Source organism: Rhinopithecus roxellana, chromosome 7 (genome assembly GCF_007565055.1).
Source record: "Rhinopithecus roxellana isolate Shanxi Qingling chromosome 7, ASM756505v1, whole genome shotgun sequence".
Lineage (NCBI taxonomy): Eukaryota > Metazoa > Chordata > Mammalia > Primates > Cercopithecidae > Rhinopithecus > Rhinopithecus roxellana.
In genome coordinates, this window is record NC_044555.1 from 53256306 (window position 1) to 53283137 (window position 26832).

At 48.9% G+C, this 26832-nt stretch overlaps 1 protein-coding gene and 1 pseudogene across 9 annotated transcripts in view; both read left to right on the plus strand.

Moving 5' to 3' along the window:
• The first annotated feature begins 5300 nt into the window (after nucleotides 1-5300).
• Nucleotides 5301-26832, plus strand: part of DLG3 (discs large MAGUK scaffold protein 3) — a 59050-nt gene continuing 37518 nt past the window's right edge. For 2 of the 9 annotated variants that reach the window (XM_030934344.1, XM_030934345.1), the window contains exons 1-10: nucleotides 5668-6024; nucleotides 9057-9110; nucleotides 9388-9438; nucleotides 9834-9958; nucleotides 10165-10334; nucleotides 10644-10780; nucleotides 11114-11258; nucleotides 12343-12502; nucleotides 14156-14312; nucleotides 14733-14835. In XM_030934344.1, the coding sequence (XP_030790204.1) occupies nucleotides 5668-6024; nucleotides 9057-9110; nucleotides 9388-9438; nucleotides 9834-9958; nucleotides 10165-10334; nucleotides 10644-10780; nucleotides 11114-11258; nucleotides 12343-12502; nucleotides 14156-14312; nucleotides 14733-14835 (1459 nt within the window). Of the gene's footprint in view, nucleotides 6025-9056; nucleotides 9111-9387; nucleotides 9439-9833; nucleotides 9959-10164; nucleotides 10335-10643; nucleotides 10781-11113; nucleotides 11259-12342; nucleotides 12503-12783; nucleotides 13274-14155; nucleotides 14313-14732; nucleotides 14836-15618; nucleotides 15785-16301; nucleotides 16618-26832 lie in introns of those variants that run through there. The other 7 variants (XM_010384145.1, XM_010384146.1, XM_030934346.1 and 4 more) reach the window with 6 other exon arrangements.
• LOC115898960 lies at nucleotides 11354-11515 on the plus strand (annotated as a pseudogene).

Below are 26832 nucleotides of genomic sequence, written 5' to 3' on the forward strand. Positions count from 1 at the left end.
AGGCCTGGTGGTGAGTCAGGACTTTCACCACAGCATATCATTTAGTGAGGCCACTAGCCTCCCTCTCCTCCCCTCCCAAAATCTCTCTACCTCCTGACTGTGGTGTTAGTGGAAGCCCACCTGGGGAACAGTAAAAAGGCACTTCTGCCCCTTCCAGCTAGGGAGGCATCAGTGGAGGCCTAGTAGGGAGCTGGAATTTTTACCACTGCACGGTAAAAAGGAGAAGCCCCCACCACACCTACCAACCAAGGCCAAGGAAGGAAATTGAACTTGAACCTCTACCTGTCAGTAACCAGGCAGTGGCCCCTTCCTCTGATGAAAATGGTGTCAGAAGAAGCCTACCAAAAACAAAAGATGTAAATGAAATCCAGAGTCTCATACTGTAATATCCAGAAATTCCCAGGATACAATAAAAATCACTCCATATCTAAGCCCAGCACCTATAGTCCCAGTTACTCAGGAGGCTGAGTTGGGAGAATCACTTGAGCCCAGGAGTTCAAGGTCAGCTTGGGCAATGTAGTGAGACCCTGTGTCTTTAAAAAAAAAAAAAAAAAATTCACTCATACCAAGAACCAGGAGACCTTCAATTTGAATGAGAAAGAGAAAGATTTCAACTATCTGACAAAGATTCTAAAGTGGCCAACAGAAAAAAAAAATGCTTCTATGAGCAATCTATGAGCAATTACAAACAAGGTTAAAACAAATTTAAAAAATAGCAAGTCTTGGCAAAGAAATAAGAGATATAATAAAGAATCAAATAAAACTTTGGAACAAACTATAATAACCAAACTAAAAAACTCAGTGGATGAGCTCAAAAGGAGGATAGAGAGGACAGAGAAAAGAATCAGTGAACATAAAGATAGAACATTAGAAATTACCCGATCTGAACAACAATGAGAAAATAATAGACTTAAAAAGAAATGAACAGAGCTGGGCACAGTGGCTCATGCCTGTAATCTCAGCACTTTGGGAGGCTGAGGTGGGCAGATCACTTGAGCCCAGGAGTTCAAGACCAGCTTGGGCAACATGGCGAAACCCTGTCTCTACTAAAAATACAAAAATTAGCTGGATATGGTGATGCACACCTGTAGTCCCAGCTACTCAGGAGGCTGAGGTGGGAGGATCACCTGAGCTTGGGAGATCGGGGCTGTAGTAAGCTGTGATTGTCCACTGCACTCTAGCTTGGGTGACAAAATGAAACCCAGTCTCAAAGAAAAAAAAAATGAACAGAGCCTCAGGGATGCTTGGGACTATAACAAAGGACTTAACATTTACGTAACTGGAGATGTGGAAGAGGAAGAGAAAGAGCATGGGGCTAAAAAAAATTACTCAAGAAATAATGGCTAAAAATTTGGAAAAAGACATAAATGAACAGGTTCAAGAAGTTGAACAAACCCCAAATAGGATAAACTCAAATTCACCCCAAGGCACACCATAATCAAACTTCTGAAAACTAAAGATGGGAAACTTGAAAGCAGCAAGAGAGAAACAACACCTTACCTACAGTGGAAAAGGAATTCAAATGTGGCCAGGCACAGTGGCTAATACTTGTAATTCCAATGCTTTGGGAGGCCAAGGCGGGAGGATTACCCAAGGCCAGGAGTTTGAGACCAGCCTGGGCAACATAATGAGACCTCGTCTCTACTAAAAATAAAAAAATTAACCAGGCATGGTGTGCACCTGTAGTCCCACCTACTCAGGAGCCTGCTTGGGAGACTGAGACAGGAGGATCACTTTCAGGCCAGGAGTTTCGAGGCTGCAGTGAACTATGGTCACACCACTGCACTCCAGCCTGCTATATCTGGTGAAAATATCCTTCAGAAATGAGGGGGAAATCAAGACATTCTCAGACAAAGGAAAGCTAAGAGAATTTGTTGCCAGCAAACAAAGAATGGCTAAAGGAAGTTATAAAAATTTACAGATGAATAATGGAACCATTTACATGTAACGAAACTTACATGTAAATGGTTCAGAAAAAGGGATAGATAGATAGATAGATAGATAGATAGATAGATAGATAGATAGATAGATAGATAGATACAGCATTAGCTGGGCATGGTGGCACACACCTGTGGTCCCAGCCACTTGTGAGGCTGAGGTGGGAGGATTGCTTGAGCCCAGGAGTTTGAGGTTGCAGTGAGCCATGATCACATCCCTGCACTCTAGCCTGAGTGAGTGAGCAACACCTACTGTTCAAAAAATATAGATAGATGCATAGATACATAGATACATAGAGCAAATACAACAAGTCAAAACAAGTCAAATTGTTGACTTGATAAGGAAGACATACAGTGGTGCCCACCGTATTATTCTTCCAATATTTCAGTATGTTTGTAAATTTTCATTTTTAAAAATGTTGGAGAGGATATGTGGAGGATAGATATGTGATAAAGCAAGCATAGCAAAATGTTAATGAGAATCCTGGGCGGTGGGTAATTGGGTGTTCACTGTAAAATTTTTTGAATTTTTCTGTATGTTTAAAAACTTTCATATTAAACTGTGGGGGCAAAAAACTTGAAAAAAAATCACAACTTGGTATCCTCCCCTACCTTTCCCAATCCATCTTACTGTGCTCTACTTTGTCTTTTTTCCATGGCACTTATCACCATATACACAGCAGGTCTTTGAATAATGTTGTTTTCTTCAACATCATTTTGTTATAACATTGATGAGGAAAAAAAAAAAAAAAAAAAAACTGAAACAATTCCTGGCCAGAGCCACTGTCTGTGTGGAGTTTGCACACTCTCCCCATGGATGTGTGGGTTTTCTCCGGGTATTCCAGGGCACTGCGCTTCCTCCCACATCCCAGTGCACGTTAGGTGAATTGGCGTGTCTAAATTGTCCCAGTGTGAGTGAGTGTGGGTGTGTATGTGAGTGCACCCTGTGATGGAATGGCATCCTGTCCAGGATTGGTTCCTGCCCTGTACCTTGAGCTGCTGTGATAGGCTCTGGCCACCCTTGACCCTGAACTGAAATAAGCAGATTGAAAAATGAATGAATGGATGGATGGATGCATGGAAGGATGGATGGATGGATGAATACAAAGTATTGTAAAATAAAAATGTGTAAAGTAGTTGATAATCATGCAAATGCACAATAAACTATGAGGTAAGAAAGTGCTCATCGAGTCCACCATATTCGTGATTGCTTTTGAACTGCATGGTGGTAGGGAGGTGCTCCTTACAATTTTCACTTTGCATATATTTATTCCTTGGTTCAACCCACCACCACTTCCACTGCTGTCACTCACTGGTTCACCAAAAATTAGGTAATTATTTACTTATTTTCATTAATCTTTCTATATGTGTGCATAGCTCATATTTATTTCAATGTTTAATATCAGAAGTGTTTTGGGTCTTTATTTAGAAGCTTGGTGATGTTTTGTGACCAGAAATATGCTGTAGGAACTTAGCTCTTGTTTATATTAATTAGCCTATGGTAAAATTGGTTTTGTTATGCGTTGTTTCAGTTAGTCACAATTTCCAAGGATCTACCAACAACATTAAATGAGGACCTACTGTACTACATAATTCACTTATTGATTGTGTTTATTTTTGTCTGTGTCCTCTCACTAGGAGGTAAGCTCCCCAAGGGCAGGGATTTGTTCTGTTTGTTCTGTTTTATTTTGTTTGCTGCTGTATCCCCAAATCCTACAACAGTGTCTGGCACATAGCAAGTGTTCCATGCATATTTGTTGAATTAAGAGTGAATCTATGAGGGCCGGGCACGGTGGATCACACCTGTAATCCCAGCACTTTGGGAGGCCAAGGTGGGTGGATCACTTGACTTCGGGAGTTCGAGACCAGCCTGGCCAACATGATGAAACCTTGTCTCTACTAAGAAAATACAAAAATTAGCCAGGCATGGTGGCAGGAGCCTGTAGTCCTTGCTACTCGGGAGGCTGAGGCAGGAGAATCGTTTAAACCTGGGAAGCTGAGGTTGCAGTGAACTGAGATCACACCACTGCACTCCAGCCTGGGTGACAGAATGAGAATCCGTCTCAAAAAAAAAAAAAAAAAAAAAAAAAAAAAAAAAAAAAAAAAAAAAAAAAAAAGAAAAAGAAAAAGAAAAAGAAAAAGAAAAGAAAAGAAAAGAATCTCTGTATCCCTAATACCTAGGTCAAGGTCTTGCATGGAGTAGGTGCTCAATGAATATTTGCTGAATTGAACTGAGATGTAAATTCTGTAGGAGAACTTAGAATAGACCTGTCGTACTAGAGTGGTTCACAGCATGGACTCTGGAGTCAAATAATCAGGATTTGCATCCTGATTCTGTCACTTCCAGCTGTGTTACCTAGCTGTGTTAATATCTTTGAGCCTCAATTTCTCATTGGTAAAATGAAGATAATAATAGCATCAGCTTGGTAGGATTTGGGTTTGCATGTTATGCACTTAGGACTTTGTAAAGACCCAATAATTGGTAGCTAAAAACAAAACAAGAACTGCAAAAAAGATAGTCTTTCATGTACGTCATCCTTCCTCCATTCCCCCGACAAGCTGGGCCAGGAGAAGGTAAGGAGATGTCCTTGGACAAGTATTCCTAAGCTCTATTCCAGACCCACAGAAGGGTTTCTCTCCTTCAAATCCCTTCTTACCTTTTCACCTGTCCTGGACTCTCGTCTTGATATCCTGAAGTTCCTTCCCCCATCATAACCATGCAGGGGTGGAGTGGAGGAGATAGGGGTTTGTGGGCCAGGGACAAGGACTTAGAGCTTTGTGTTAATCCCTGTTCTAGGGTTGAGTTCCTTACTGGTGATGGTAGAAGGTCAAGTGTGAGGTCACAGTAATTTCAGGGCCTAGAGAAAGAGAGAACAATAGTCTTGTGGAGGAGGTATTGACAGGACAGCGGGCCTCGTATGCTGCTTTCTTCCTTGGTCCCCTGTAAGAGAAAGCACCTCCTTCACTCTGCTCCAACGTCCCTTCTGTCCATCCTGCTACCTCGTCTTTACTTCTGGTGGCCCCAGCTCAGAGCAAGCCTGGGGACCCATTGAGCATATCCCTGCAACTCCCTCTTGGAAGTGGGATGGGGTGGAGTGGGCAGAGGACAGGCTAAAATTGGCGATATAAGGGCACAAGATCGGGTGCCTGAGCTCTCTGGTGGCCCACGTCCTCTGCCCCCACCCTAGGGCCAACAGTTCCCTAGAGATTGGGGGAGCTGGGGCTGAGCCTGGGGGCGCCACTGCCTCTGTTCCTTTAAGGAGCCGCTGTTTAGCATTCCTACCGCTGCCGCTGCCGCTGCCTGCCTCTGCGCGCTGATTGGCTGGAATCAACTGAGAAGGGAGCCAGGGAGAGATGCTCTTGACTCCACTCAGATCCATCCTGGGGACCAGAGCAGAAGCGGTCCTCACAGCACCCAGTCTCTGCTTGAGCTCCCGCTTCTTCTTTGCCTCTGGGCCTCGGCCCAGGAGCCACGACGGGCGACACGGAGCCGCCAGTGCTGGAGGGGGAGCCGTGGGTGCGGGGCAGCGTGGGGGCCGAGGCCCCGGGACGCCCGCCCGGCCCCAGGCCCCGCTCAGCCCGGGCGCCCCCACGGGTGCCCCCCCCTTCTTGGTCCGAGCAGTGTGAGTGTGCCCGGGAGCCCGGCGGCGGCGGCGGCGGCGGCGGCGGCGGTGGCGGCGGCGTGGAAACCGGCGTGGGCTGGGGGGTCCGAGCCGCGGGGGGCAGTGCCATGCACAAGCACCAGCACTGCTGTAAGTGCCCTGAGTGCTATGAAGTGACCCGCCTGGCCGCCCTGCGGCGCCTCGAGCCTCCGGGCTACGGGGACTGGCAGGTCCCTGACCCCTACGGGCCAGGTGGGGGCAACGGCGCCAGCGCGGGTTATGGGGGCTACAGCTCGCAGACCTTGCCCTCGCAGGCGGGGGCCACCCCCACCCCTCGCACCAAGGCCAAGCTCATCCCCACCGGCCGGGATGTGGGGCCGGTGCCTCCTAAGCCAGTCCCGGGCAAGAGCACCCCCAAACTCAACGGCAGCGGCCCCAGCTGGTGGCCAGAGTGCACCTGTACCAACCGGGACTGGTATGAGCAGGTATGGACCAGCGAAGGGGGGAGCGGTGGGGCAACCCAGGAGGGCTGGAGAGTGGGGGCCTAGAGGCCTGGGATGCAGTAGGGGTCGCTGGGGCTCCAAGCCTGTGGACCCCGAGCCCTAGCATTGCAGCTGGGCAAAGAGAGGTGTTGGGAAATGTGTGGTTCCCTGTGTGTGTCTGTTTGGGGGTCTCCATTAGAAGGAGATTGGGAGGAGCCGTGTGTGTCAGGGGGTAAGGGCATGGCGGAGGGGCACATTTTCCTGTGTGGGGGAATTGGGTTTGTCTCAGTGTGGGGGTTTGGCAATGTCTCTGTGTCTGGCAGGGGGCGGGAGGTTCTGCGGGGGCTGCCTGTGGTGTGTGTCTCCACAGGAGGGGAGGAGGGGGCATGGTGCTCTGCGTAGGGGGGACATATGTGTGTGTATGTATGTTGGGGTGTGTGGAGGAAGACAGTGGAGCTGCCGGGAATCCGTGTGGAGGAGCCCATGTGCCCGGCTCACTGAGCTTCATCCCTCGATGCCATGAGTCCCTCTCCGTCCCAGTCCCTTTGTGTGTGGATGTGCACATGGATGTGTGGAGATGTCACTCTGAATGTGGAGAGGTCTCTGTAGAGGAAGCTGCAGGGATGGCTGTGTTTGTGTGTGTGGCTACATGTATATGTGTGTGAGCATGTGGCTGCAAGAGTGTGCACGCGTGTGCCTGGTGTGTGTGTGTGTGTGTTGTCTCTGGTGAGAGCCGATTGACAGGCAAGGGAGGGGAGAGGAAGGAGGCGAGAGACACGTCCCAAGCAAGGCTGAGAGGCTGCTGAGAAGGACAGACTCTTTTGTCCAAGCAGCTCTGAAGTGTGTGTGCCGGGGTGGGGTGGCGGGGGGGGGGGGGGGGGGGGGGGGGGGGGGGGGAGATTTGAAGGAACTGAAGCAAGCTTCCTTGCTCTAGAGCAGGCATGGTGCCTGGAGCCAGCAAGGGGCAGCTGCCCTGGTGCAGGGACTGGCCCCAGTGGGGCATGTCCCCCTTGGGTATCTCCAGATGTGAGAGGGCTTAGCCCCCCCAGCCCTGACTTGGCACAGCTTGGGAGCCCCTGGGTGCTGGGCACAACTCCGGCTTCCACTCCCAGCCTAAACTGCCAGCTTAGAAAATGGAAGGAGCATCTGTGGGAGAAGCAGCAAAATGGAGGCTGGGCTGGCAGAGCCAGGTCCCTGGCACGCAAGGCGGAGGGCCTGTCTGGTTATCTGGCTCTGCAGCTCCTAGGATGGGGAAAGAGGAAGAGGAGGCTTTGCTGTTGAGGGCAGGTGATGACTTCCCCAAGCTGGTGACCGTTCTGGCTGCCTCTGCCCTCTGGGGATAGGATGTGCTCTCACTCAGAGGCAAAGGTGGGGACTTCCTGGGGAGAAGAGCCCTCAGTTCTGGCCTTCTGTCTGTCCACACTTACTGCTTCCCCACATCCCTTGCCTTGGCCTCTTGCCCTTTCCTGCGAGTCCCTCTCTCTCTTTTGCCCCCTCTGTCCTGGAGGCCTTTCCCTTGCAAACACCCTCTTATGCTTGTCCTGCCTGGCTGGGAGACAGGTGGCAATCCCAGGCTGGGCCAATTGGCCAAGGTTTCTTTGCCAGGGCTGATCCCTGGATGGCTCTTGGCCCTGAGAACAAGGTCCCTGAGTAGGGGTGGGGGCTAGAGGGTGTACCACTGGGAACGGGAAGCCTCTGGGTACCACTTGGGCTGGGCTTGAGGCCTGGCTTGTCACATGTGGGCACACATGGTACACCAAATGCACACAAGAGCCACATGGATGTCCTTTTGCTTGTGTCTGTTGCATGGTACCTAAGGTAGCTGTATTGGTTTCGGGTCTCTAAAGAGCCTTCAGTTCTTCTTCCTGGGGTCACAGACCAGGGTAAGGCTGCAGCCGGAGTCCTCCCACCAACTCCCACAGCTGTAGGGCCAGCCCAGAAATGGTGGAGGCATGACAAGCTAGTCCTCTCCCCCTCTCCTCCTCTCTGCTTCTTGAAGCCAAAGCTGTGTGGGGTGTAGGTGGGATGGGGGAAGCAGAGCAGGACATGTGGAGGAGCCCCCACCCTGGTTTCCAGCTCCCCGCTTCTGAGGAGCAGGCCAGAGGTCAGGGAAGGGACAACATAGCCAGAGAAAGGTGGGGGAGGGGTGCCAGGACAGGATACCTGGGGAGACCGGCAAGAGGGCTTTTCCATTCTTGGAGGTAAGAGTGAGAGCTAGCAGGCAGGTGCTGCTTGTATGTCCAGAATCACATTTTCACTTGACAAATGGATGCACACATGTCCTGTCTGGGAGGCCATCTCTGTGGGTTGGTCAAATCACCCCTGTGTTTCTGACCCCTTCCCTTGCCTCTTCTTGCATGGCTACTGCATATTGAAGACCACGGACTCTGCTGCCAGTCAGTCTGTGGGTCACCAACTTCTCCCTCATGGGGAATCTTGTTTACCTTGCTCCAGTCCCACCCTTGGCTTTGTCTCTGACTCCTGACCAGCTCCCACCCTCACCCTTTCTGCTGGGAAACATGAAGGGCTCAGGGCCAAAAATCCTTTGGTAGAAAATGGATTAGGACTTTGACTCCTTCTGCCTATTTGAGGAATTGGGTTCCTGGAGTCCAAGAAGGAGGTATAGAGTGAAGACTCACGAGGTGCTCCAAAGTGGGGCCACTGTCCTTTCTCCCATGAGCTCTACTGGGGTATGGGGATGAGTGACCAAAACATCAAGGGCCTTAAGAGCTTACTGTAACCAAAAGAACACCTAGAGATCCCATTGCTCTGCTGCTAACTCCCAGTGTGCCCTTAGGCACATCCCATGTCCTCTCTGGGCCTCCGTGTCACCTACTGTCACATGAAGGGGACAGGACAAGATGATGTCTGCTGTCCTTCCAGTTCGGACACAGTGGGAGTCTATGATCCCCCAGTCAGGGAGAACTGTGGTTCAGAAGGGGAAGGGTTATCTGTCTAGGCCACTGGGTATCCCCTATGGACACTGGGTGTGGCATGGTTTGCCCTCCATGCTCCATCTCTGCCATCCCCCTTAGGCCAGCCCTGCACTCCTCCTAGTGAACCCCGAGGCACTGAAGCCCAGCCTCTCGGTGAGTGCATCACTGGCTGGCTCAGTCTCAGACAATTGATCTGGGCTAAATGAGCAGCTGGGTTTGGCCTGATATGGTTGGAAGCAAAGCAGGGGTGGGGGGTGAGTGGGGAGTGGCCTCTTCCGGGTTAGCCTGTCCTCATCTGTGGCCAAGAGGTGACCTGGGGTGCACTTGGGCTCTTCTACTCTGTGGGAGTAGGGGAGGAGGCAGATTGACCAAGGGGCAGATGACTGGAAGGGCAGGGGGCACTAAGGGAATTGCCTGTGTCTCCCCCTAGGTGAATGGCAGCGATGGCATGTTCAAATATGAGGAAATTGTACTTGAGCGGGTGAGTCTGCCAGTGGGGAAAAGCGGAAAGGGAAGGAGAGGGTTGGAGCCAGGAGAGGGGAGACCCCCAAATCATGGTTTTAAGACCCATGGGGGGACCTGCATTAAGAGGATGTAGAAACAGCGGCCCTCAGAGGCCACTTCACTGCATCAATCAATCAACTCACTAGCAAATATTAATTGACCTTGTTCACTGAGGCCTGGGGTATTGGGGAGGGGATGAGTTTCCCAGAATGGTCAGCAGAGGCTGGGTTTCTGACAAACGTGCCCAGCCTGCCATGGCCCCTTCTGAGACCTGGAGAACTAGCTCTGGGACATAAGGGGAGATGGGGTACCCAGAACTCTCTTTTTTGCCCTCAGAGTGAACAGACTGTGCCTTTCTTCCCACTTCTGCAGGGCAACTCTGGCCTGGGCTTCAGTATTGCAGGTGGCATCGACAATCCCCATGTCCCTGATGACCCTGGCATCTTTATTACCAAGATTATCCCTGGTGGAGCAGCTGCCATGGATGGGAGGCTGGGGTGAGATGGCCTGGAAGCAGGGTTGTGGGTGGCAAGGACAGGATAGAGATGAGGGGAGGAAAGCCTGCCTGGCAGGATGACCCTTCCATTAGATCTGAGGGCAGGGTGGGAGGGCAGAGGAGGGGAGGACAGAGAAGTGGGAGGAAGCAGGTGAGGGAGTGGAGGGGTGGGGGCACAGTGTCATGCGTCTCGGGCTTCCCCCACAGGGTGAATGACTGTGTGCTGCGGGTGAATGAGGTGGACGTGTCGGAGGTGGTACACAGCCGGGCAGTGGAGGCGCTGAAGGAGGCAGGCCCTGTGGTGCGATTGGTGGTGCGGAGGCGACAGCCTCCACCCGAGACCATCATGGAGGTCAACCTGCTCAAAGGGCCCAAAGGTGCGGCCCTCCAGGTTCCTGTGCTCCAGCCAGAGCCCTAGGCCCCAGATCCCATCTGGCCCCATAAGGAATTGGAAGGGAATGGCCTTACTCCTTGCCTGACTCCCCCTGTTCCAACTCACAGCCTACTTTTTTGACCTCAGGCCTCACCCTTACTCATCTCAGGATGGCAGCTTAGTGTTTGGATCCCCTGGAGGGAGCTCCTGTGGGGCCAGTGGGTTGGCTGGGGGAGGGGGCTTGGATTTGGGATCGACAACACTTTAACCTCTCCTTGTGGGCCTCTTCCACCCCCTGCTGGCTCCCACTCAGGACTGGGTTTCAGCATTGCTGGGGGTATTGGCAACCAGCACATCCCAGGAGACAACAGCATCTACATCACCAAGATCATTGAGGGGGGTGCTGCTCAGAAGGATGGACGCCTACAGATCGGGGACCGGCTGCTGGCGGTGAGACAGACTTCACGGGGATGCCCAAATGGTAGGATAGGGAGGAGGAGCTCCAGTACCCCTCACTCTGCCTAAACCTCACTCAGGGTTGAGGCATCATGGGGGAATTTCAAGAGTTATCATCTGTGTTGTGTTTGCCCAGATACAAAGGCCCTACTTCTTTCTGTGGCCAGGGTCTTGCCCTATCTCCTACTTCCTGCCTCTGCTCCTCACAGCACTATACTTGGGCCTCTGTTAGCATGCTGTTGAATTTCACTGAAAAGGCATCCCTCGGGTTCCCTGGAGAAGCCTCTCCTTCTCCCAAGTCCCAGCCTGAGGCCTCTCGTCTTCTAGGTGAACAACACCAATCTGCAGGATGTGAGGCACGAGGAAGCTGTGGCCTCACTGAAGAACACATCTGATATGGTGTATTTGAAGGTGGCCAAGCCAGGCAGCCTCCACCTCAACGACATGTACGCTCCCCCTGACTACGCCAGCAGTACGTACTCATCAGCCTCTGTCCCTGGCCTAAAGCTCTGTCCCCTGGTTTCTGGAGGGGAAGAAGTTCATACCCCTTGTTAAGAGAGGCCAAGCAGCTTTGCTCAGTGGTGGCACTGTAGCAGCCAATAAGGTTTATCTGAGGTGCCATTATTATTAATTGAAAACTTTGCCCAGTGCCCCACTGTGAAGACTTGCCATAGAGTCAGCATTGGCAATTTCTGACAACTTCTATGGACAGTGAATTTTAAAAAGAGGAAAAAGAGAAGCTGCAGAGGATAGTGCACAGAACTGAGTCCGGATCCTAGGTCTGTCTTTGTTTTTTTGTTTGTTTATTTGAGACAGAGTCTCGCTCTGTTGCCAGGGTGGAGTGCAGTGGCACGATCTTAGCTCACTGCAACCTCCGCCTCCCAGGTTCAAGCAATTCTCCTGCCTCAGCCTCCCGAGTAGCTGGGACTACAGGTGCCTGCCACCACACCTGGCTAATTTTTTGTATTTTTAGTAGAGACGGGGTTTCTCCATGTTGGCCAGGATGGTCTCAATTTCCTGACCTTGTGATCCGCCCGCCTCAGCCGCCCAAAGTGCTGGGATTACAGGTGTGAACCACCGTGCCCGGCCCCCAGCTCTGTCCCTTAGAGCTGGGTGCCCTTAGACAAGTCCCTTTCACCTGTTTTTTGTTTCCTCTTTGGCAAAAAGGAGCTAATGATGTATGTGCTGCCTTCCTCATAGGACTGCTGCAAGGATCAAATGAGATCATGGATGAGAAAGCCCTTGGAAAACTGTATTAGGCTATAGAGATGTGAGGGATTATTATTAGTCACACCTCTAGTCATGCCTTTCTTTGTAGACTGCCTTGACTTCAGCTCTTTCTAAGACTCACAGGAGTGAGCCAAGGATTTAGAAAGGGACTGCGGAGGAGGAACCCTGGGTGGCGGGTGGATGGAGTGGGGAGGTGCGGCCTGAGGAATCAGCATCCCTTGGTCTCTTTTGCACCTGAAGTGGGGTGTGGGGGAAAGTCCTTGGAGGAGTTTGGGGTACCTGCCTCGACCAGTCTCTGAACTTTTGTCTCCCTTTCTTGATTCCAGCTTTTACTGCCTTGGCTGACAACCACATAAGCCATAATTCCAGCCTGGGTTATCTCGGGGCTGTGGAGAGCAAGGTCAGCTATCCTGCTCCTCCTCAGGTTCCCCCCACCCGCTACTCTCCTATTCCCAGGCACATGCTGGCTGAGGAGGACTTCACCAGGTAAGACCACCCCCCGCTCCACTCAACATCCCATTCAATCTACCCAGAAATTGGGGAGGGGAGGAATCCGTTTCTCCGTTTCTGGCCGGCCACAGGCTCCTTGTAGTATGGAAAAGAAGAGGATAAGACCCTCGTCACTCCCGGCTTTGGGGTCCAAGGCCCTCTCTCAGGCCTTGGGGACCTAGAGAGGGACAGAAGTGGCTGCAGGGACAAGTTCTACCATCAGGGGGAGTGCCGAGTGAGTGGCCCTGGTCCAAAAGTGCAGATAAAGAAACGATGGGGTGGAGTGTTTAGGGGGCTGAGGAGGTGAGGGCAGCGGAGTTTCCTGCCCTGAGATAGTTGCAGCCCGCTCCGCTGCAACCATTTCAAATTAGGGAAGAAAGTAGTTCAGCCGGTGAGGCTGGCGGGACTCTGACCGGCCCGGTGGCCTCGCCGGCAACGGCCCCGCCCCGCCCCGCTGGCGGCGGCGGCGGCGGCGGCGGCGGCGGCGGCGGCGGCGGCTGCGCGGGGCCTGGAACTGGTCGGGCCGGCCGGGGTTCCGGGGGACAGGTTTGCAGGGTGGGGCCCGGGAGGCTGGCGGGCAGGCAGCAGTGGAGCCGGAAGGGTAGGCGGCCGGGGGAGAGACAGAGGAGCTATGGAGAGGGCCCGCAAGTTCTCCAAGGGTCCCGGCTTGGCCACGGGCTTGGGCTCCGCCTCCGCTTCGGCCTGGAGGAGGGCTTCGCAGAGGTGGGCCTGGCCGCTCCGGTCCCTGCGGCCCGGAGGGGATGCCAGGTAGGAGTGGAGGGCTAGGAGCAAGGGCATCCGGAACTCAGGGAGGGAGTCTCGCCCCTGAGACTGGGAGCAAGAAAGGAAGAGTCTTGCTTGGGGCTTTGGGCTCTTCCGAGGAAAGATGCTTGTAACAAGTGAAGGCGGTGGGCCGGGAACGTGCCCTGGGAGTTGGGCTGATGGCACTGTGACCTTTTACAGAGGGCTTCGTTAGATGTGGTTAGTTTTACTCGCATTTTTCATGTGCTTGTCTGCTCTCTTCAGTTTGGCTTCTAAACTCCTTTTGGGAACCTGGGGTCCCCCTAAGAACCCAGGCGCTGCAACCCCCTGGGACTACATAGTGTTAGCTGCTGATTAAATATGTTGTTGGGGTAGCAGGTAGGAGGGGTCATAGTTGATGGGTGAAATTTTGAGACTGCAGAAGAGTATCTGTGAAGTGAGTGTGCACTTCGTGTGGATGATGAGTGCAGTCAACCCCAGGGTGACTCCACTGCCCCTAACTGCTTCCTGTTCTTGTGGTCCAGGGTCCATCACACGGATTGGTAGGACAGGAGTATCTGGGAAGGAAGAGGAGCAGTGAGTGGGCTCTGAGATTTGGTCTCTGAAGTTCAGGGTAGGAATTTGTTGACCCGAGAGAGTAGGGGACTGTCCACTGGGAAGTTGACTGCAAGCCCTTGGAAAGAAGGGAGGGAAGAGGAACTGAAACTTGGCACCTGACAGAACAGCAGCCAAGCAGGTTTCAGGAGACAAAGGGAGGCTCTGCGTATCATACACAGGGAACCACATCCTTACTCCCTACAGCAAGTATGGACCTTGTTCCAGGCTGGCCCTCAAAGGACAACAGTCCGTATCTACCTAGTCCTTACTCCTCCACTCCTTTCCCACCAGAGAGCCCCGCAAGATCATCCTGCACAAAGGTTCCACAGGCCTGGGCTTCAACATCGTAGGAGGAGAGGATGGAGAAGGCATTTTTGTCTCCTTCATCCTGGCAGGAGGCCCAGCTGACCTGAGTGGGGAGCTGCGCAGGGGAGACCGGATCTTATCGGTGAGGAGACAAAGGAGAGGTGGGAGGATGGGAACTGTGTCAGTGTAAACTGGAGAGCGAGAGACCTTACTTCCTCCGAGGAATGCTTCTTGAGATGAGGGGAGGGCTAAGGACTGGAGAAAACTTATCTTGTTTTTGTAGACATCCTTAGTGACAGGGACCAGGACCAGACTTATCTTTGAGGAGGAAATGAATGCCTCTTGGATCTTAACCCTGATTGGCATTCGACCTTTAAGAAGATAATTATTACACTAGAGATGTCGTATCCTTTAGGCCTTGTTTTAGGGGCAAGGTTGGAATATTGGGAAAGGCATCTAAGCAGGCTTAGGGGTGGGGTACCCATTTCCCTCACCTAACTGCTAGTGCAGAGGACCCCCTTTCTTGCTTTTGGGGTGGCTCACAGCTTCTCTCTTTGGACAGGTGAATGGAGTGAATCTGAGGAATGCAACTCATGAGCAGGCTGCAGCTGCTCTGAAACGGGCCGGCCAGTCAGTCACCATTGTGGCCCAGTACAGACCTGAAGGTAGGAGAAGGGAAGGTGGGAAGAGATGATGTGGGGGAGTTAGACTTACATTACGTGTTGGCTTTTTGCCATCCTAGGTAACAAAGCCACTTGACCAGGTCCCTTCTACCCTAGGGCAGTAACCTCTTCCTCTCTCCTTTTCCTTCTGGATAGGGGTTGGTTTGGGCGGCTTGGAAGCATCAATTAAGGCTGTGCTCAGAGCCTGCTGATGTGGGCTGCAGTGCAGGAGAAGGCCAGTAGTGGGCAGCAGCCTACGGGAAGCAGCATCCAAAGATTAGGGCGATTGGAAAAAGAGGAGGGGGCGGAGGGCCCACAGGAGAAGACAGGGAACTGTGTTCCCTGGAAGAGGAGAGCAGCTCTTGGTTAGAAGGACCTCAGGTAGAAGAGATCCGACCTCTTAAGTGATCTTGGGCCAAACCTCTGTGACCCCCACTCCCCTCCCCTCAAGATGACCGTGAAAGACCCATAAACGCGCTGAAAAGGTGATACCATGCCCTTGGGATAGGCGAGCTGGAGTCTACTCCCTCCCCTCCGGGGGGCCTTCTTTGTATTCTCAGTGAGCAGCCCTTGGCTGGGGCGAATGGGCGGGGCTGGTCCTTGCAAATAAAGGCGTTTGATTGGCTGGGGCCAACCGAGGCCCAGGTGCCGAGGTGAGCCGCGGGAAGGCGCGCCCTAGCCTGCGGGCGGGTGGAGTGGCCATTGGCCGGCTGAGCGCGGCCTCCAGCCGCATGCCCCGCCCCCTGACCCAGGAGGAGGGCGGCGGGTGCCCCTCCTTCCCCCACTCGCGCGCCTCAGGCGTCTCCTCCTTCTCCTCCCTCCTTCCCCCTCCTCTCTCCTCCCCTCCTCCCGCGCGCCCCGCTTTGTGTCCGTGGTCTCCCGCGCGGGACGGAGGGACTGGCTGGAGCTGGCGTTTTCTCAGTACTAGACCTGGACTCCGACCCGGCGCCAGGTGAGGTGGGGCGGACGGGGGTCAGGCCCCCTCGCAGTCCCCCCTAACCTCTCTATGGCTCTGTTCTCAGCCTCTTTTCCAACACTGCGTCCCCCAACTCTGCCCTCTCCCCCGAATGCCTTCGTTGCGTGCCCCCAGCCTCCTGAGACCCTCCTCAGGGCCCCTCGGAGCGCCGCGCGGGGCTCTGCTCCCGCTCACCCCACACTGGGCCCAGTCTGGCCTTCACCTCTTGGCCGTCACCTCTCCCCCACCGCGAGCTGTGCCCCCTTCTTGCCTCAGGGCCTCTGTCCTGTCTCAGCCCCCTTCCTGCCGGCTGCTGCGCCCCCAAGCAGCTCCCTAATCCCTTGCCCCAGAGGAATTTTCTAAATCTTCCCCTCCCCCAAAACCCATTTCTCCACCCAACCTGGCCACCTCTGAGAACAGCCGCGAACGGCTTGGTATTCTGCCCCCTCCCTTTTGTTTGCAAGGTATTCGTACCATTCCCGACTTCTTTCGCCTCCTCCCCTTTGTCGCCTAGGGCTGCCGCGCCTGGGCTCCTGGGACACCTAGGCCCTGTGGGCCGGTTACTAAGGTGGAAGGGACCGACCTCTCCCTGGCAGGTGCTCTATTTCCGCGGTGAGAGGGGGAGAGGCTGGGAGCCCTGTCGCCAAGCTGAGAGGGATGGAAAGCGCCTACCTTTGTCCTTTCCGTTCCCCTCCCCCCATGCTCCTTCAGTGCCTCAAGAGCCTGAAGGGAAAGAAGAGAGAGCCTGCGACCTTTTCCACGAGGCTCTTCTGATCGAAGACAGAAGTGTAAGGAGGTAACTCACAAGAGAGAGAGCTTGTTGGTCTGAGGTAATGGGAAAGAGGGATTCACATGGACACTTTGAGTCATTTCTCTCCTTGTTTGGTTTTCAGCTTACTGATGAGGAACGCACCTGAGGGTTATTGTTTTTTTATGATTTATGTGTGTGCTGTTCGCTTTCCAGTACAGAGCAAACCGTCTGATTTTTATTAGCAACTAATATTTATGCATTTCATGCCCACAACTTAGACAACACAGGTTCTGCAAAGGAAATGGTTTTTCTTGCATATTTGTGTGTGTATGTTGTAGGAGAAATTGATGTTTCTTTCGGTTTTGCTCTCTGATGTTGGGCACATGGAAACAATACTGTGAATGTGTGTGGTGGGGGTATGCTGGATACTAGTGACTACATATTTCTGTGACTTGTTGGGGGAATGCAACTGGTTTGCATAAAAAGCTGCAAGTTGTCCAGGGTAAGGGGGATTCCTGCAGTGTTTATTGCTCTCTGAGCATATTTCTGAGAGTTTATAATGTAGGTTGAGGTGCTGTTTTATGCTAGTTCTTTCTACCACTTGCCAAATAAGGCCTTTCTTCTTTTAGGATTTAGGTGAACCACTGTTGTTAAGGCTCTGCCACCCCAATCAATCTTACTTCCTCCTTTGGTTTGGTAAATCCAACAAGTCCTCAACATGCAAAAGCTTTTTTTTTTTCCCCCCTTTGAAAACAGATCCCTGGAGACTGGTCCAGAGGGACTGTCAAGCATTCTGTGTTGGGCTCTAAATTTTCTTTGATAAAGTGCTAGTTTTTAAAAATAAGGACTCCATGTTGATCAATTTATAAATAAGTGTGGTTCTTCAGAGGATTGCATCACGGTGGGTATTTACAAAATGAATGATCCAAATACATGTATGTCGGTTAGCAAGAGACTTTGCATGTGATTGGCCAAGTAAGTGTTCATTACTTGAATTTTTTTTCTTCATGTGAATGTGAGAGCTGAAAAGGATCAAGTGGTCCAATTCCCCATACTGAAACAATGACAAGAGAACCAAGATATAACTTGCCTAAGAAGGGAAAGTTACCGAAGGTCAGCATCAGAGGGTCAGCAAATCAGCTTAATCCTGAGGTCTACTAGTTGGGACAGACCATGCTTGTGAACATCTGAGGAACCTAACACCTAGTTAAAAGTGGAGGAGCAGCAAGAAGGAGACTGGGGAAATAACAGAGGAGAGATTAGGAAGAATGTAAGGGAAAGAAAGATGGACATGCAGGGGAAGGTTAGAGTGATCTCCATGGTGGCCTCTGAGGCGCCCTTGCCAAACCAGTGCAGCCTTTACCTAGATAGCCTTTAGCATGAGAGCTTAAAAAATAGGTTTGACTAATTAGAACAATCAGAGTAAGACAATTTGTCTCCTTTTTAAAATGGTGTTGAGATAGAAGTCATTTACCGTACAGTTCCTTCATTTAGGTATATATTTCAGTGGCTTTTAGGTATGGTTGTGCCTCCATCACCACAGTAAGTTTTAGAACTTTTTTTGTGTGTGCGTGAGACAGTGTCAGGCTCTGTCGCCCAGGCTGGAGTGCAGTAGCACGATCTCGGCTCGCTGCAACCTGCGCCTCTCAGACTCAAGCCATCCTCCCACCTCAGCCTCCTGAGTAGCTGGGACTATAGGTGTGCGCCACTACGCCTGGCTAATTTTTGTATTTTTTGTAGAGATGGGGGTTTCACCATGTTGCCCAGGTTGGTCTTGAACTCCTGGGCTCAAGCATTCTTCCTGCCTTGGCCTCCCAAAGTGCTGGGATTACAGATGTGAGCTACCATGCCCAGCCTAATTTTTGTATTTTTAGTAGAGATGGGGGTTTGCCATGTTGCCTAGGCTGGTCTTGAACTTCTGAGCTCAAGCAGTCCACCCACCTCTGCCTCCCAAAGTGCTGGGATCACCGCTCCCGGCCTAGAACATTTTCCTTACCCCTCTTTTGATACATAAAAGGTGTGCAAGCATTAAAAAGATGATGGGTTTAGGACAATTGCTTCCTAATGTTCCTCCCCTGGACACTTAGGAGGTTGGTGGCAACTTGAGAATGCTCTGTGAGATTCTTTTTTTTTTATTTGTTAATTTATTTATAGAAACAGGGTCTCACTATGTTGCCCAGGCTGGCCTCAAACTCCTGGCCCAAGTGATCCTCCCACCTCGACGTCCCAAAGCACTGGGATTACAGGCATGAGATGCCCAGCCAAGATTCTTTAATATATCTGGTTTGCTTAATGTGGGTTTAACCCATAATGAAGTATAGGAACTGTTTCTTTCTATTTGAACTTTGTATTGTGCCTAGCATGGGTGCTTTACAGGTGTTTTTTATGAGGCTTTGGAAAATATTAAAATAGAAATAGAAATGCTAAATGATAAGATACCACAGTGAGAGATGCTATTTAATGGTTTCATTCCTGATTGCTCCAAATGGTTGTAGACACAGCAACCCTACCTGTTAGCTAAAAATAGCATGATGTTCTTGGACATGTATAATACTGCTTAAAATTCAATTGAACATTTAAAGAACTGGCTCTCGGCACAGGCTCTCTTAAAATCTATTCTAAAATGAAAAATATTTTTCTGTGACTTGTGGAATTGTCCCACCAAGGGAAGGATGGGTTATGTGTTAGAACATTTTGAGATCTACATTTTCCCTGTAGTGACTTTATGTCAACCTCTGTTTATAAACTGATCTAATATTTTTCTTGAAAGCCCTTTCGTTTTTAGAGTAGAAACTGATCTCAAAAACAGGAGGTGAGCGAGAAATTGGTCATTAAGGTAGCCTAACTGGGAAATGATCCTTTGTGACCAGTCTTTTCGGGAATGTAAATCCAGGCAGGCTTTGGGGTACAAGAAGTGAGAGAGAATGGGAGTATTTCTGTAAGTTATTTTAAAGTGTGAATAAGCATACTTTTACCATGGAAACACCTTTGGGTAAGGCCTGGAAGAGTTAGAAATCAGTGATGATAATAACTTGAAAGCATAAAGGATATTTTCCCCATAACATTTAAGTAACCATTCCATCTCCCCGTTTTTGAGAATGAAGGATGTAAACGTAACTGCTATCCTATCAGCATTGAAAGCACAAAGTTGAGAGTATACCAAGGCAGAGAATCAAAGTTCTGAAATTCCTACTGCCATCCTAAAAGAAGGCAAGGTAAGGAAGAAAGAAAATGATTTCCTATCAACAGCGTTTATACACTGTGAACAATTTGAAGGCAGCTGGTATTACGTTTATCTTTGTGTCCCCAGCCCCTAGTATGGAGCCTGGCAAATAGTTTGTTGAATTATTATCTCTGTTTCAGATACTTTTGTAAGCACTAATCTTCAGAATATCCCTGTGGATCAGGTGGTGTTATCCCCATTTTACAAATGAGGAGAGTGAGGGTCAGAGTGGTTGAGTGACTTGCTCAGGGTCACACAGTCTGTAAGGGACAGAATAAAAGTTTGAGTACAGATTTCTGGAGACTTTTTTGAGTCCAGGGCTTTTGTCACTAGGCCACAACTATCTGCCTACCCAGATACATCTGGCTACAACAGAAGATACCACTCTGAGATTCTTCAAGTGCCAGAAGCTGTCAACAAATGGAGTATAAATGAACTCTTAGGCCGGGCGCGATGGCCGTCACGCCTGTAATCCCAACACTTTGAGAGGCCAAGGCGGGTGGATCACAAGGTCAAGAGATCGAGACCATCCTGGCCAACATGGTGAAACTCCATCTCTACTAAAAATACAAAAATTAGCTGGGTGTGGTGGTATGTGCCTGTAGTACCAGCTACTCAGGAGGCTGAGGCAGGAGAATCGCTTGAACTCGGGAGGTGGAGGTTGCAGTGAGCTGAGATTGTGCCACTACACTCCAGCCTGGTGACAGAGCCGAGACTCCGTCTCGGGGGGAAAGAACTCCCAAATCTCAACTTTTTAGTTTTGATGACCGTGAACTCCTGCCCCAAAGGAAGAAGTAACTTGAGGGTAGATGGCCTGCTGGGAAGCCTCAGGGAGATCCCTTCTCCTGCAGTAGGAAAGTGGATTCGGGAAGACTACCAGGGAATGATACTGTTGGGGGAACCCCAGGAGGAGCCAAAAGATGGGAGTTGGTTTACCTGACTTAATAGTAAATGTGTGCAGGCTTAAGGATATTAATGGAATAAGCAAGCATTTTTCAATTCTTCAAGTGAAATGGAGTTGTATTTGTCATTCATTTTTTATGACCTTAGATTCACTCATTTAAGAGCTTCAGTGGTTTTTAGAATGTTCACAGAGTTATGCAACCATTACCACAATTGATTTTTAGAATTTTAATCACCCCTGTACACTTTAGCTGTCACCCTTCATCTCCCCATCCCCCTCATGTCTAAGCAACCACTAATCTATTATACTTTTTGTCTCTATGGATTTGCAATCTGGACATTGCATATAACTAGATTCATATAATATGTGACTGGCTTCTCTCACTTAGCATAATATTGTCAAGTTTCATCAGTGTTGTACATGTATCAATACTTCATTCCTTTTTATAGCTGAATAATATGTCATTATATGGATATACCACATTTTGTTTATCGTTTGATGGACATTTGGGTTGTTTCCACTTTTTTGCTGTTATGAATAATGCTCTGTGAACATCTGTGTGCAAGTTTTTGCATGGACATGTTTATATTTCTCTTGAGTATATATACGTGTGAGTGGAACTGCTGGATCATATGACAACTCTGACCTTTGGTATAATGGCCAGACTGCTTTCCACATTTAGGCTGCAACATTTTACATTCCCACCAGTAGTGTGTAAAGGTTCCAATTTCTCCGCATTATCCCCAACACTTGTTGTTGTCAGTCTTTTTGATTCTAGCCATCCTGGTAGGTGTGAGGTGGTATCTAATTGTGGTTTTGATTTGAATTTTCCCCCATGGCTAATGTTGCGCATTTTTCATGTGCTTATTGTTTGCTGTTCACTTTTGTTTTGCTTGGTCCCCTGATTTGATTCTCTTGATTCTCTCTCTGTTTCCAAATTGACTTGAGACCAGAGCAAGCCAGCTATGTTATTAGGCAACTAGAAAGAACCAGGAAGATAACAGCTTCTCACTCTGACTGCTTTGTGTGCTGGAGGGGTTTAAGGCTTTGGGCATAGATAATTTTAGCTCAGGAATGCTGATCTGATAAAAATGATAGGGCCCACTTTTTTTTTTTTTTTTGAGACAGATTCTCGCTTTGTCACCCAGGCTGGAGTACAGTGGCACAATCTCGACTCACTGCAGCCTCCGCCTCCCAGGTTCAAGGGATTCTCCTCCCTCATCCTCCCAAGTAGCTGGGATTACAGGCACCCGCCATCATGCCCGGCTAATTTTTATATTTTTGTAGAGACGAGGTTTCACCATGTTGGCCAGACTGGTCTTGAACTCCTGACCTCAGGTAATCCGCTCGCCTCGGCCTCCCAAAGTGCTGGAATTATAGGCGTGAGCCACCATGCCCGGCCAGGGGCCTACCTTTTTAACAAAAAATTGCTGATTGAGATATAATTCACATGCTACAACGCACTCATTTAAAGGGTACAACAATTTTTATAATTTTTAGAGTTGTGCAACTGTCACCACAATCAATTTTAGAACATATTCACCCCAAAAAGAAGCCCTGACCCCATTAGCAATCACTCCTCATTCCCTGCCCCCTGCACCCCCCCCCCCCCCCCCGCCATCCCCTAGCCCTGGGCAACTACCAGTCTACTTTCTGTTTTCATAAAGTTGCCTATTTTGGCCAGTTCATATAAATGAAATCATGCAATATGTGGCTTTTTGTGCTTGGCTTTTTTCACTTAGCATAATGTTTTCAAGATTCATGTGTGTTATAGCATGTATTAGTACTTAATTCCTTTTAATTCCTTTTTCTTTTTTTTCTTTTTTTTTTTTTTTTTTTTTTTTTGAGACGGAGTCTTACTCTGTCACCCAGGCTGGAGTGCAGTGGCGTGATCTCAGCTCACTGCAACCTCCGCCTCCCAGGTTCAAGAGATTCTCCTACCTCAGCCTCCTGAGTAGCTGGGACTACAGATGTGCACCACCATGCCCAGCTATTTTTTGTATTTTTGGTAGCAATGGGATTTCACCATGTTAGCCTGGCTGGTCTCAAACTCTTGACCTCAGGTGATCCACCCACCTCGGCCTCCCAGCCTCCCAAAGTGCTGGGATTACAGGTGCGAGCCACCGTACCCGGCCACTTGATTACTTTTTATGGTTGAACAATATTTCATACTATGGTTATGCCACATTTTGTCTATCCATTCTTGAGTTGATAGACGTTTGGGTTGTTTCCACCTTTTGACTATTGTGAATACTGCTGCTATGAACATTCATATACAAGTTTTTATGTGAACATGTTTTCAGTTTTCTTAGATGATATATACTTAGGAATAGAATTGCTAGGTCATAGGTAACTTAGTGTTTAGATTTTTGAGGAACTGCCTGGCTTTTTAAAAAAGTAGCTACACCCTTTTAGGCCCAGCCCTGTTCTATATACTTAGAAGAGAAAAAAAAATTAAGTTTTCTTTTCAGTTTTGCCCCCTGGAGCTGAACTTCATATGTGTGTGTTTGTTTTGGGCTTTTCTTTATTCCATGTAACCCAAGGACATGGTGCTAGATTTAGTAAAGCACTCTGTATTTAGCTGGTCAGGTGCTTTCTTGTCTTCGTTAGATGGTTTGAGGCAAAATCCTAGGAGCTTTGGTGTCCGTAAAACATCACTTCTTTCTGATAGGGTAGAATTATTAGAATAGCAGTAATGAGAATTAGTTATTTCTTTGTTTTAAATTTTTTTTTGAGACAGAGTTTCACTTTTGTTGCCCAGTCTGGAGTGCAATGGCGCAACCTCAGCTCACTGCAACCTCTGCTTCCTGGGTGCAAGTGATTGTCCTGCCTCAGCCTTCCAAGTAGCTGGGATTACAGGCATGCGCCACCACGCCCAGCAAATTTTTTATATCTAGTAGAGATGAGGTTTCTTTTTTTTTTTTTTGAGACGGAGTCTTGCTCTGTCGCCCAGGCTGGAGTGCAGTGGCGCGATCTCAGCTCACTGCAAGCTCCACCTCCCGGGTTCACGCCATTCTCCTGCCTCAGCCTCCTGAGTAGCTGGGACTACAGGCGCCCGCCACCTCGCCCGGCTAATTTTTTGTATTTTTAGTAGAGACGGGGTTTCACCATGGTCTCGATCTCCTGACCTTGTGATCCGCCCGTCTCGGCCTCCCAAAGTGCTGGGATTACAGGCGTGAGCCACCACGCCCGGCCAAGAGATGAGGTTTCATCATGTTGGCCAGGCTGGTCTCGAACTCCTGACCTCAGGTGATCCACCTGCCTCAGCCTCCCAAAGTGCTGGGATTACAGGCATGAGCCACTGTGCCAAGCCTGAGAATGAGTTATTTCTTACTTAATTGTAGCTTTTTAGGATTTCTCTTTTGTTTAATATGTTGCTTGTTGGCCGGGCGCGGTGGCTCAAGCCTGTAATCCCAGCACTTTGGGAGGCCGAGACGGGCGGATCACGAGGTCAGGAGATCGAGACCATCCTGGCTAACACGGTGAAACCCCGTCTCTACTAAAAATACAAAAAACTGGCTAGGCGAGGTGGCGGGCGCCTGTAGTCCCAGCTACTCGGGAGGCTGAGGCAGGAGAATGGCGTGAACCCGGGAGGCGGAGCTTGCAGTGAGCCGAGATTGCGCCACTGCACTCCAGCCTGGGCGACAGAGCGAGACTCCGCCTCAAAAAAAAAAAAAAAAAAAAAAATATGTTGCTTGTTGAAATCTTGACTCTGATATTGACACTATTCCTTTGTTTAAAGCTTTAGTCTTATATTCCACAATAGGGTAATTGTTTTTTGTAAAATATATTGGTTTTGTTCCTTTTATGTAAGAATGTATATATGTATGAAACATATATATATATATATATATATATAAATAATCTTGGCAGAGGAGCCAAGGCCCTGGGTTCTGACTTAAAGAAGCTGAATGATCTTAGACTAGTCAACCATCCTCTTAGGGACTCAATTTTTTAATATATAAAATGAGGAGACTGTGCAAAATGATCACTAATGTCTAACTCAAATTCTGTGTCAGATAAGTGGTAGTGAGTTGTGAATTCAATTTACAAGTTCCTATTTGTACCTGGACTCTTTTTTATTGTTTAAATTAGGGATGGGGTCTTGTTGTATTGCCCAGGCTGGTCTTGAACTCTTGGACTCAAGTGATCCACCCACCTTGGCCTCCCAAAGTGCTGGGATTACAAGGGTGAGCCACTGCACTCAGCCCCTTTTTTAATTTTAATTTTAATTTTATTTTTTTATATAGAGACAAGGTCTTACTATGTTGCCCAGGCTGGTCTTGAACTCCTGGGCTCAAGGAGTCCTTCCACCTCAGTTTCCCAAAGTGCTAAGGTTACAGGTACTGCACCCAGTGTAGACTTTTATTTCCTTCCTTACTTCCTTCCTGCCTTCCTGCCTTCCTGCCTTCCGTTCTCTTTTCTTTTGCCTTGCCTTGCCTTTCTCTTGCCTTTCTCTTTTCTTTCTCTTTTCTTTTGTCTTGCTTTGTCACCCAGGCTGGAGTGCAGTGGTATGATCATGGCTCACTGTAGCCTCAATTTCCTGAGCTCAAGTGATCCTCCCACATCAGCCTGCCAAGTAGCTGGGACTACAGGTATGTACTACCACACTCTGCTAATTTTGGTATTTTTTTGTAGAGACTGGGTTTTGCCATGTTGCCCAGGCTGGTCTTGAACTCCTGAGCTCAAGTGATTCCCCTGCCTCCGCCTCCAACAGTGCTGGGATTACAGGCTTTGAGCCACCACCCCAGCCAAGACTCAGAGTCTTGAGCTAGTAACAGTCTTGCTTTTATGAGGGTCTTGTCTTCCCCTCGTGAAATGGACTTTTGTTTATTTTTTGCTGAATTTAGGTATCTTTAAAAAAGCAGGCTGGGTGTGGTGGCTCATGCCTGTAATTCCAGCACTTTAGGAGGCCAAGAAGGATGAATCACTTGAGCCCAGCAATTTGAGACAGGCCTGGCCAAAATGGTGAAACACCATCTCTACTAACAATACAAAAATTAGCCAGGCGTGGTGATGCACCCCTGTAATCTCAGCTACTCAGGAGGCTGAGGCAGGAGAATCTCTTGAATCCGGGAGGCGGAGGTTGCAGTGAGCCAGGATGGCACCACTGTGCTAAAAAAGCAAAGGCCCTAGAGATTTTATGATCTTTCTACTTGATGAAATTAAGTGATAAAAAATTTGACTAGACCAAAAGAAGAAAATTAACATATTTTTTATAAATGTGTACATTAGGGGCCTAAGTAGACGTCCTTTGGATTTTCAAAAAGGAGAGAATTTTGCAAATTTTGGGTTAAATTCCAGGGTAGATTAAGAGTTGTTTTGTACATATTCAGACAAAGAAGTGGTGAGCACTAGGAGCTACTATTGGTTCACCAAGGACAAAAAAAAGTCTTGTCAGCCTGACCAAATTTTATTGATGGACAGGGTTAACTGGGTTGTAGATTAGGGAAATATGGTAGATGCACTATATTTAGATTTCTGCAAGGCATTCACAAAACTTCTTTGGTCTACTTTTGGATAAGATGGCTGGGTGATAATAGTGATAATATGTTTAACTGGACTTGTCTGGAGCTGGTTAAATGGATAGTCCCAGAGGAAAATGATTAATGAAGCCAGGAGCAGTGTGGAGAGAAGTTTCTAGTGCATGTGTGTCCTGGCTTTGTCCTTGAGCCTATCATGTTCAGTCTGCTTTCCCATTCTCTTCAAATTATATTTTTCTTCTGCATTTAAAAGTATATTACATTTAGATTTGTAGAAAATTGGAAAATACAGAAAAATACAAAGTAAAGTAAATTCAAATCATCTGTAAAACTATATCCAGAGATAACCACTGTTGTATGTGTATATTTCTGTGTATTTCCCTCTAAACTTTTATATATTTATATTACATATATCATATAATATGTTTGTATCTATCTGTTTTAAGAATGAGATTATTGGCTTTAAGCAGTTTTATGTTCTTCCCGTTAACTTAACATATGTCATGAACATTTTCGTAAATCACTATATATTTTTTGAAAAAGTGGTTTTTAATAGTTAAATAATATTTCATCATGTATGTGCCATAATTTGTATAACCATTCTCCTGTTGGTGAACATTTAGATTATTTCCAATGTTTTGATATTACACAAAACATTCTGATTAATATCCTTGTATACAGTTT